Below are 12,193 nucleotides of genomic sequence, written 5' to 3' on the forward strand. Positions count from 1 at the left end.
GAACATAATGAGAGCCCACGAGTGAGAGTGTAGCAGCACTACAGTCAATCATGGCAACTGCAACACATCATGTTTTCATTTCTCACAACAATTCAACACTTACTTGGTCGCTAACGGTATGAACCTTAACAGGCTAGCAGCTGATTGGAGGGGCACAGTTGCTGCTTCCTGGGCTTTGTGCCACCCAAGATGATTGTGATTGGTTTAAAGAAATACAAACAAGCCAAAGCGTCACTCCCCCATACCATAATTAAAAATGGTTGCAGCCAGACCTATCTATGCTTTCTAAGATAGGTATTCATCTAGGTGGGGGGTTGGTGTCAAATCTTGCCTTGAGCTACAAGATTCTTGGTAGCACCTCTGTCAGTCCTCTCCCCTCACCTCTGACCTTCAGTAAACTCTCTCCAGTAATCAACTTTGTCATAAAGCCGACAAACCAGACAGCGACCATGACCATAAGTGCCCTCTGACTTCAGTCAGTCACAGCAGCACATCAATCACCACACTGTTGGACAAGATGCAGTCATTGTATTAATGGAGATTAAGCCTCATTTAAGTGTGTAAGAATGTATTTTATTTAAAGCGACAACCAGTAGTGAGTAATTGTTTAGCTTGGGAGGGCTACATGCATACATATATGACATTTATGACATATGACAGCTATAAACAGAAGCTGACCAGTACAATTATAGTCTAAAAACCTACTTTGTTTCTCAAAGTTGGCGGTCACAAACTCACTTCTCCAACCAATAGAGTTGTATTCAAACATCCCCTCGTGAAGATGAGAATTGACATCTTACACTGTTAGTTTAGGCTATCTTCCTGCATGCTGACATCTACTCTGCTGTGACAGGTGTGTTTATGGCGCAGGTGGTACTTGTTTAAACAACTGGAACGGCGCCTAGAGATGACATCATGACATGAGACATACCATCACTGGCAGGTCTGACAGACAGCCAAGCTGCAGGTGGGTGGGAGATCTGGGTCAACCTATGTCAGGTGATCAAACATTGTGAATAATATTAGAAGAATGAACTAAAAAAGCAGTTCCTGATTATGCAGGTTTTCCTGCGAGGGGCTCCTGCAGGATTCCCGCATGTTAAGTGGAGCAGAGAAATTAAATTCCACTGGCCTGCAAGGACATGATTCCCTCTTTCCCCACACTCTCTGTCCCAATTACTCACTACACTTGACACTTTCCAGGAGTTGATGGACTGTGGCTGCATGGAAGAAGTCGACATTATTTATTATGCAAACACACAATGTTTCTGTTCTCTCTGTTTGCACTGCTCCCGCCTCAATGTCCAGATATTCCCACAGGCCAGATTTCATCTACTGTTCTGAAGAACTTCAGACAGACAAGCTGATGACATGTGAGTGGAGAAAGTTAATGAGTAATACCCTCCTTAACAACTTCTGTAAAAACGCCCGAGGGGAAGGCATTTAATGCCAAGCTGCTCCAGCGGAGCTGCTCAGTGGCCCGCAGCAGTGAACTGTGGCTGTATTAAGTAGCTCCCAGGTGTGAACGTATGTAAGTGAATGAATGTGAAGCAGAGTGTTGCAGAAAATACTTCCTAAAAGATGGAAAAGAATCTGACTCAGAGGAAAAGAACACAACAAACAGAACAGAGAAAGAAATGACCTCATGCGCTAAGTGCTTACAGTCGAGAAGGAGGCATATAGAGACTTACAGATCAACTGACAGTATAAGTGGACTAAGTACGTTGGAGAAAAGAGGAAAAAAAAGAAAGGCTGGGTGCAATTTTAAACTCAGCCAAAGGGGTTAGCTTACTGCGCTCCAAAACTCCTCACGCTTTATTGCACTTTTGATATTTTGGGTATTTTCACTGTCTGGAGAATGTGGGCTTCTTTCCATGAAAACTGATTTTACAAACAGGACTTAATAAACTTCAAAAACATGTGTGCTGTGGGCTGCGTGCCTGTCAGAGACGCTGCGCCCATTTAATATCAATTTGTCATAGAAATTAAAAAATAAATAGATAAAAACATTAATCTTGTCTCTATTTCACCATCTCCGTCTAACAGCTGATGCCAGACATACAAGACACGCAGCAAAGCAACTCTGTCCAAAGGGAGTGTGACAGAAACCACTTTTTATCTCCACCATCAGCCACATTAGTCACCAACTGGGCATGATACCCCTCAGTAGAAAACACAGCACTTTTCTCTGTAGCCTGACTGACATTTGTCATCATCTTGTAGTTGTCGATCACAGTTCCTCGAGGATGTGCCTAAACTGTATGAGGTAAGGACTTGTTCCATGACTGCTGCTGAGACGCCAGCATCATATTTTCCCCCATAAAGTCACGACAGTCTCTGCACGGCTGTTTGCTGTAATTACACACTTTAGCTAATTCTATTACAACTGCAAATGATAAATCAGACTGTTCACTCTGAATTAAATAGTCTGATGCACTCCTAGAAACTAGAATTAAAGGTGCACTGTGTAGTTTTGGGAAATAAATTTTAAGAGAAAGATCTTTTTTATGTCCAAACAATCTAAATGAACTCTCTTTGTTATCATGACTGAATAAACTGAATACACAAACTGACCTTAAAGGACAACACATTTTCATACTGTTTTACTTTGTTTATATGTGGCGGACCCTGCCACCTTTCTAGCTTCAAACAGTGTTCTGGGACCTTATTTTCCTCTGAGAACAACTTGTTTATTCTGTTATTTCTGAGTTTGTATTATTAGCCCATTAATATTGTAGAGTTGTAATTACTTCTCCAAAACTACACAGTGCCCCTTTAATACTTTCTAATGAGAAATGGTTGGAAAAAATAACATCTGCAGCAACTGGAGATTTGCTTTGCTTGATGGCTCGGGTATGCAGGCAGGCACACAGACATTGTGGTATTTTCTTTCCATCCAAAAATCACAGAATCAAGACTCTGACAACACAATATTACATTTGCACCTATAATGCAATATACTGCTCAAAGTTACACGCTGCAACAACTGCCATAGAAATCAAAGTGGATTCAAGAGAAAGCAACAGTGCCCCAGCAATTATCAGACTGAATAACGTGCACCTGCTCAGGAGAAAGTAAACAAATCTTTTTTTTTTTTTACCTGTCCATCCGCATCGTGGTGCGCAAAACGTGACGAATAGCGCCAAGAGCGTCCTGCTTGCGGCTAAAGCCATAGTGAAAGTGGCGCGCTGCTGCTGCGGAGCGACGCACCAGCTGGATGCAGAGGGCTGGGACGCACCAGCCCTGCCCTCCCCTCTTCCGATGGGGACTCCTGCTTTTCACTTTCTGTCTTTTATGTCGGCGAAAAACTTCCAAAAAACCAACAACAAATCACTTTCACAAACTGCACCAGTCAATTCCAGTTTGAAAGAAGCGATTACGCACAGTGAAGTTGGCTTAATAAATAAAATAAACTGCGAAACACAATGCTGTTTATATATCTAAAGACGTTTAGCTTCTCAGAGTTGCATGTATTGTTTGCATTCAAATGCCATTTTTCTATGCCTCCACAGTGCCCACAGCCTAATGTATGCTGCTAAGATCTGTAGATGTGTGAACAGGTTGGTGCAGCGTGTCACTGATGTTTGGGGAGGATAATAAAATAAAATTGACAAAATGTCTCCCTCTTCAGGGAAGTGCACTGATTTCACCCTGAACTGACGGTCTGGGTGCAGGTGGAGGGAGAGAGAAAAACACTGCAGGCTGTAAGTGGCTGATCAGCACCAGGATAACATGCTGCAAATGTTCAGAGCCACATCTACTCGTCCTGATTTTATTTACTATTGAACAGTGTATTCTTTTATAACACTTTTTTTCATTGTTCTTCGTGAAACCACAGGAATGAATAGTTGCTGGTCTACAGACCTCTTAAACTAAACCAGGTGTGCCCAAACTTTTTTGCCTTGGAGGGCCAAAACTGACACTTAATGGTGGGCCACAGTCCAAAAGCAAACATAAGGAAGCCTATTTCTGCCAGTTAAAGATTGATGAAAACTTAGCCCAGAGCAGGACTGTGCTGTAGGCAAAGACTCCGACACATGATCTAAATTTGTGGAGACAGGGTGCACAGTTACATCCATTTTACAGGTAAGTCATTTAACCACTAGATGGAGCAACAAGCCACGTTTTTAAACAGTAAAAACTGCACACAAGAAAGGTGAGTTTGGATGTTTTCCAGCAGCAGCAGTAGAGTTTAATCTTCATCTAAAACTCCTCAGCATGTAGCTAAATGTTGTTAAGATGACTGGATATTAAAATATGGCTGATGTAGTCAATTTATCTATTACTTGTTTGTTTTTGTATTATTTTGTGCTCCAGTGAGGCTGAAATCAGCTCACGTCCTGCTCCTTCTAATGATTAACATCTGTGATGGTATACACAGCTTCATATACATTCTAACTCTGTAAAGTTTCAACATTAAATACTGGAGACATTTAAAATTGAACATCTCAGAAACATCGTTTTTGCAGTGTTTTTGCATGTGAGAGATCTTCAGGTTTCCTTGCAGAGACTCTCTGGGCTCTCTGCTGTAAAACCTCATTTTTGTTATAACAGCAAATGTCCCACAAGACCAGCAGCAATCTGACAGATGGGCAATTACTGAATCCATTCTCCTTGGTCTTCAGCTCAGAGGTTAATCTCTCACTTATATTCTCATTCATACTGAAAGAATTGGAAATTTAACTTAGAAATTGGCCTTTCATAATTAATGATCTATCCACCTGCCTGTATTATGAGTGTATTTAAAGGATGCCTTTGCGATCAGCTGATCTTCCTGTGGTCCGGACTTGACATACTTACACAACACTCATCACTTACATGATGATTAGTCGAATGAATACACATTAACTTACACTCATATATATTAATATGAAAAACCAACTTTAGTAAATGTTCTTAGTTCCATTCCATCACGGGAATTAGGTTATATATACACAGTATATGTGTGTATGTGTGCCATTTTTTTTCATTTATCTATTTTAGTCCATTAATTAATGTTATTATTAACATTTTTTGTTGTTAATTTCCTTCCTTATTTTTCATAATTCTAATTGTTCAAATATATAATGTAATATCAATAAAGCCTATTGAATTAATTCATTAAAAATCAACACACGTATGATGCCTTAAAACAATGAGAATCTTTCATATGAAGCGACATGCAGAAATAGTAAATATATGTATGTACTGGCTCATCAAACAACATCAAGAGACAAAAGTCAGCTTTGTTCAGTTGTCTGTAGGTGATTTTACTCCAGACCAACGTCTCCCTCTGTTGGTCAGGGCCTTTATCTACACTGGAAAAAGATTTCGATCATCACTTGTTCATGAATGAATTCATGAATGACTGCTAAGATCCAGTCTGAGGAGGGACAGATGGGAAATTATAGGTTAAATAGGTTTTTACAATGCAGTAACTGCTGTGTAAAGAGCAGTTGGAACAATTCAAACTCTTCAAGCCACTTTCAGTATTCATTACTAAGAAGAAGGGCCACAGTTGCCACATAATCAATACATGTGTCAATGGCCATCCTCAGGCCCCCCAGGGGCCAATAAAGTCATTGCAGTTTGTCTTTTTTATACAGTCTCTGCCCTGAAAACCTTAGCTTCATAAACTCATTAAGGGTGCTGATTGAGCCTCGAGTAGTCTCTCTCTCTCTCTCTCTCTCTCTCTCACACACACACACACACACAAACACACACACACACACTCTCTCTCACATCCCCTAACACACACTAACACTACTGCAGCAGCTTGCAATAGCGCATGAGTCAGCACAAAACATAATGCATTTTTTAACTATAAAAAAATCTTATCCAAGCAGATCGTTGTTTCTCGCACTCGCTCCCCTGCAAACCTGCTAAATGTGCACAGCTATTGTCAATCACACACACACACGCACACACACACACACACACACACACACACACACACACACACAAAGAAGGAGAGACATGGTAGGATTGTCTCTCAGGTAACGTTTCAGCCAGCTCGGTACAGTGAGTACAAGGTGTCCTGCCTCCTATCTTGTCACACACTCGCCTGAGGTTATTTATGTCAGGACCTGATATAATTCCCCCGAGTGAGCCGACAAGATGCCTGTGATGAAATAGGCCATGTCTGCTGATATACTGTATCGAGTAAGACTGACTGTCTGACTGAGTTTATATGAAGGATGCTCAAGCAGAACGAGTGCTGTGCTCCGCTTCTATCAGCAGATTTACTTTATTTCTTTTGTCATCTGTGTTTATCTAAAGGTGTTGCTGTATGCTGATAGGGGTCAACATCTAACCGTGTTTCAAGACACATGCGGCCTTTTATTTGTGTTTGTTCTACTCCTTTGAGGGAGCTGATATACAGAGATGGTAAATTGCTGAACCAGCTCTTTCACTCCATCATTGTCTTTGTTGTGAGTTGAGAAGGAAACAAGATAGATAGATAGATAGATAGATAGATAGATAGATAGATAGATAGATAGATAGATAGATAGATAGATAGATAGATAGATAGATAGATAGATAGATAGATAGATAGATAGATAGCTTTATTAATCCCCGAAGGGAAATTAGGTATAGCAGCGGGTACATTCAAATACAAATACAATCAAAATACAAGGGCAAATATAAAAACAATAAAATACTATATACAATATAAAAACAATAAAATACTATATACAATATGAAAAACAATAAAATACTATGTACAATAAAATGCTTAAGTAGCTATAAAATAAAATACTGAGGCAGAAGAGAAAAGGTTAGAGCTTAGAGCCAACAACAGACTCTGCCTTCTTGATGAGTTTATTCAGTCTGTTGGCGTCCTTCGCTTTGATGCCCGCACCCCAGGACACCACAGCGAAGAAGATGGTGCTCGCAACAACAGACTGATAGAACATCTGGAGCATCCGGTTGCAGACATTTAAGGACCTGAGTCTCCTCAAGAAGTAAAACCGGCCTAGGCCCTTCTTTCTTCTTCCAGTTTATTGTCCAGCACAACACCCAGGTATTTGTATGATTGCACTATTTCCACATCTGTCCCACCAATGCAGACTGGAGAGGGCGGGGGTTTGTTCCTCCTGAAGTCCACCGCCATCTCTTTCGTCTTCGCCACGTTCAGCTGCAGGTGGTTCTCCCTACACCACTTAACAAAATCGTCCCGCCCTCTACATGCCACACCATGGCCGTGTCATCAGAGAATTTCTGCAGATGACATGACTCAGTGCGGTACTTAAAGTCTGCAGTGTAGGTGGTGAAGAGGAAGGGAGACAGCACAGTTCGTTGTGTACTACCAACTTCATATTAATAGTTTCAGTAAACAGAAACACAGAGCTTCGAGGAGAAACTGATCCTAGACTCTCTTTAAATACACTCAGTTGTCACCTCGCTTAAACTTATACAGTCTAATACAGTAGTTCTGTAATAAATCTGCCATGAAGGTTAAAATGTTCAGTTTTTGTTGAAGCTGTTTTAAAGAGATGCTGATTCACCTGTATGTGTTATGGCTTGTGAGCACCCAAATGCAGACACAGTGAGACAGGAAGTAAACAAAGGAAGCAGGACTGACGTGTGGAAACAAACCACATGAACTGACAATGAGAGAGGGAAAGACCGACTTAAAGGAGGGAGGACTAATGAGAGACAAGTGAAACTAATCAGAAAACACAGGAAAAAACACAAAGAAATGAAGTTGAAAGTAAAACATGACACATGAGGATACATTTACCAAAATAAAACAAGAAACATCTCAACTGAAAACCAAAACCATGATCATTTCAGAGGATGTACTATGTGGTACTGCTGTCTGTTGAAGTGTGATTATTATCATTATGATTATAAATTACTTTACAGATACTGAGCGGTGCACAGAGTGACACTTTATACAGGTATTCAGTCAGGCGCTTGCAAAAAAACAACGTTTTTCCTTGCAGGGACAAAACTGAAACTTTATGGTGGGCCACAGGTCAAAAGAAAACAACTACTGTACTGTAAAACCACGCATAACAAAAATAATTTGAATTTCAAGATTGTTATTCACCTCCTCATAAACACAGGAGAGAAAACAATTTTGATCAGACTTTAAAAAAATAGATTGCTTGAATGTTTTTTTCACTTGCCTCTCAGGGCTTCAGTGTACTACCATTTTGCATGGTTTAACAGTACAGCAGGTGCTTTCTTTTGACCCGCGGTCCACCAGTAAGGGAGAAGAATTAGAAGAATTAGAATAAGGCAAGAATTCAAACTCAGGATTTAAATATTCACAATATTAACGAGGTAATAATACAAACTCAGAAATATGTTTTCCCAGGTCTATCTCGAGTCGTAATAGACCTGGTTTTCTTTACATTTGAACCCATTCAGACTAAATTACAGTGACACGGATGCTGAATATACATGTCAAAGCGTCAGACTATTTTGTCTGTACTTTTGTGTGAAGCCATTCTCTTTCCTATCTGACAGTCAGTTCCATATCTTGGCAGGGCCAATAAGCTGTGCTGATAGCCTGGGTGTCACTGTGCCTGCTGGGATGTTGAGGAACATCACAGTGCTGTCAGATGGATTCCTGCTGCCATCAGTGCTCCTGGAAGAAAAGACATTTCTGAAGAAACTCAACACATCTTGTTATATGCCAAGAGGGAAAATTCACTGACACATGCCGATTTGCATACACTGTTTTTCTTCAGCTACAAATCTTTAAAAATGTTGCATGTTGCATGGGGGTGAGTTTGGTCTTTAACCTTTTTGTCTTTGCAGCAACATCTGGTGAACCAGTGAATTATCCTTCATTCTCCTCCTGGAGGACCCCCTCAGGTCCCGACAGGTATCTGGACTCTGTTCTGAAAACTCCTGGCACAGCTGCCTACCTGCTGGTCTTTCCCTGTAACAGATACATGGATTACAGTGCCTCGACCTAAAGGGAAAATTAGGTTTCTGTTGTTTGTTACCAGAGCAGAAAGGACTACTGCCCAGCACCAGACAGGGGCCGATGGTCAATGCTCATTTGACCCCTGACCCCCTAGTAAGGGGAAAAGGAGATGCCTGGCAACTGTGTTGCCCTTAAGAATAAAATGTAATCTTACTATACAGTACATTTTAGAAGGTAAAAAGTAAATTCTAAGTGTTTGTAATAATTTTAAAGAAGATATACTCAGTGTTGCAAAAAGTACCCCAAAGTCATACTTATGTAAAGTATATGTACGTAAAAAAATCATGTGAAAATATTACTTTGGTAAACGTGAATGTAAACATGAAACGTAAGTAAAATATCTGATATTAAATAAACGTATCAAAAGTAATTTTCTGGCAATAAATGTACTTAAGTATTAAAAGGTACAAGTAAAAGTAAATAACACATATATTTACACGTATGTATACTGTATACTACTGGTCGACCGATTAAAGGCGTACTCAGTTGTCCATTGGGTTGCACTTGGACATGCACAGTGGCAGTCAGTGTGTCTGATAACAAGGCACTTAGTAAAGACGGCACTGTTTCATCTCAGTTCATGTCAAATTCTGCGAATAAATACATAATTCCTGTTCTTTATCTTTTTAGGGGTAATTTGTGTTCTTCAGTCAGACAGATATCGTGGATGATTGCTACTGTCAATGACAAAAATCAATCTCTTCATCTGAGTGCTACTGATTATTGCACCGCTGCACCGTGATACTGTCGTTATCATGGGCGGTGTATCGTGAATCATGGTATCGTGAGAATTCCCATCCTACAAAAGAGACATTAGTATTTGAACTCTATGTTTAGTTACCAACCTTCAAAGATACCTACTAAAGTGAGGATTCTCACTCACTGAAAACAAAAGAAGGAGCAAATTTCCCTCAAATTCCAAGACTGGGCTGATCTGATCTACAATTAAGAGCATCCAGCATCCCCACAGTGGAGCTGGAGCTGGAGCTGGAGCTGGAGCTGAAGCCCACCCCCCGCCCTTCCTGCACAACGGGCAGAGTAAAAACCAAGTGCCAGCCGGGAGATGCGCGACAGAACGAGCAGCCAGCACGGAGCGAGAGAACATATTCACAGGAGCCTGTCATTAATTCACTATTTATTCTTTTGTCTCTGTTAGATAAGAAGAAAAAAAAACATAACTCTACTACATGCTGCCCGTATGGAAACGGATTGTTGCGTCCGGACGCGAGGAGAGGCTCACTTAAAGCTCATTTAAACACAGATTGCACCAAGTTTGGAGTAGAATTACTCCCCCTGACCAGCGTGGACTAATGATGGCGTTAATGGTTTACCTGAAGACGGTCGCTCACCTCCGGGGGAGAGGTGACAGGATCGCTAAAGTTACGTTCAGAGGTAGGACATATTTACGTGCAGGGTTACAGCCCGTATACATGTGTGGAAACTGAATCCCTGTGCCCTGATTTGATTGGTGTTAGAGGACGTGATGGGAGATAATCCCGGGTGCGTAAAAAGTTTGGGGGGAACCATCCTGGAGCAGCGGTCACCGGAGACGCGCTGCGCTCTGATGTTCCAATGCGCCTTTTCATTTTTTTAAATTTTTTTTTATCCAACTGGACGAATATGCTTCAAATAAATGAGAGAACGAATCATAAAACACGATAATTTCGATTTAAAAGGATAAAAAAGATCTAATCCCTTGTCATGATTTTTGGACTTGTTATGTAATCCTTTGTTAAACTCCCTCCTCACATCTTTAAACTACTACAGACCCTATTCATACAAAGCACAGTAACTCTCTACATTCTTGTGAATATACTGTAGTGTAATTACAGTGACACCTCTTCACTGCTTTAATAAAGCCGGGGGAGGACAGCAGGTTACAACTGACTGAGCAGGGAGGGTGTTAAAGGTGTGGGGGTCTACTTTATTGCCAATCCTTCAGTTCTCTGGCTGCTACAGGGTCATTATGCGTCTCCTGCTCTTCACTGGAGGGATATTTAGAGGGGAAATCAGTGGATTCATTCATCTACATCATACCTTTCTGTGTGTGTGTGTGTGTGTGAGAGAGAGAGGAAATGAGTGAGGTGTGTGTTTCAGCACCCTGGACAGTGATCAGTCCGCTCTCTGACAGGTGACAGGTGTTCAATCCCAGCTGATCTCTGGTTAGTATCAGGATTGTGGAGGATGTTACAAGACCACCCACCTCCCCTTCTTCCTCCGCGCTTCACTGCTCTGTCACTGTGTGTGTGTGTGTGTGTGTGTGTGTGTGTGTGTGTGTGTGTGTGTGTGTGTGTGTGTGTGTGTGTGCTGTGGAGAGAGGATGGGTTTCAGTGGTTTGCTCTGTGCTGCAGTGAAGTCACCAGAGGCTGATATCACATGAACCGTGACATCCAAGTCAACGATCAGATTGTCGACTCTTCCTCCCCCCTGGTCCAACTAACAGCACAGGGGTCTCTCTGATTAAGTCAGTACGATTCGGAGTCCTGCCCAGTTCAACACACGAGAGACTCTCACTGGTTTCCACTCATGTAAATTCTGGTTATGATGCCATCTGAGGAAATTCTGTGACTACACTTTATCACATACTTCTAGGGCTGCAACCAGAGGTGTCACAATGATAACTGTGATATTACATAATAAAATACTGATATTGTGTTAAAAATACACATACGTATCTTGTGAATAACCTATTGCAGACGTTTGGCTATGTTGGTCTTTTGTTTATCAGGCCATACTGTTGCCATTTCACCTTTAATTAAGTGTAATTATCCTTTTTAAAACGCTTTTCTTCACTGCACTTTTATTTTGTGTAATGAAATTGCCCAAAAAAGAGACAAAACACACAGTTAAAAAATAAAGTTGAAGATTAATTTGACAGATTTTTTTTTTTTTCACATTTCCTATAGATAGTGCGATAATATCGTTATCGTGAATTTGGCCGTGAACGTTTAGCAACGGTAATCATCTCGCGAAAATCCAATTTTCTGACACCCCTACCTGCAACTATCAGTTATTTCCATTGTCGATTAATCTGTTGATTAATTACTCAATTAATCGATTAGTTGTTTAGTTGTTTATAAAATGTCAAAAAAGGGTGAAGGTGTTGATCAGTGTTTCCCGAAGCTGAAGATTAGACTTCCTGTCGTGGAGGTGAAAAGAAAACGTGAAACCAGAGAATATTCATATCTAAGTAGCTGCAATCACAGAATTAGAATCAGACTACACACTTTATTGAAATATTCCTGCATATTGACAAAAATGGTGCACTCT

At 40.8% G+C, this 12,193-nt stretch overlaps 1 protein-coding gene across 1 annotated transcript in view; it reads right to left on the minus strand.

Annotated features, from left to right (window-relative positions):
• Positions 1–3,173, minus strand: part of fndc1 (fibronectin type III domain containing 1) — a 40,421-nt gene extending 37,248 nt beyond the window's left edge. Inside the window, exon 1 of the mRNA XM_073493387.1 lies at positions 3,101–3,173. Coding sequence (XP_073349488.1) covers positions 3,101–3,173 — 73 coding nt within the window. The remainder of the gene's footprint in view (positions 1–3,100) is intronic.
• Positions 3,174–12,193: the final 9,020 nt, after the last annotated feature.

This window comes from Pagrus major, chromosome 22 (genome assembly GCF_040436345.1).
Source record: "Pagrus major chromosome 22, Pma_NU_1.0".
NCBI classification, from domain to species: domain Eukaryota; kingdom Metazoa; phylum Chordata; class Actinopteri; order Spariformes; family Sparidae; genus Pagrus; species Pagrus major.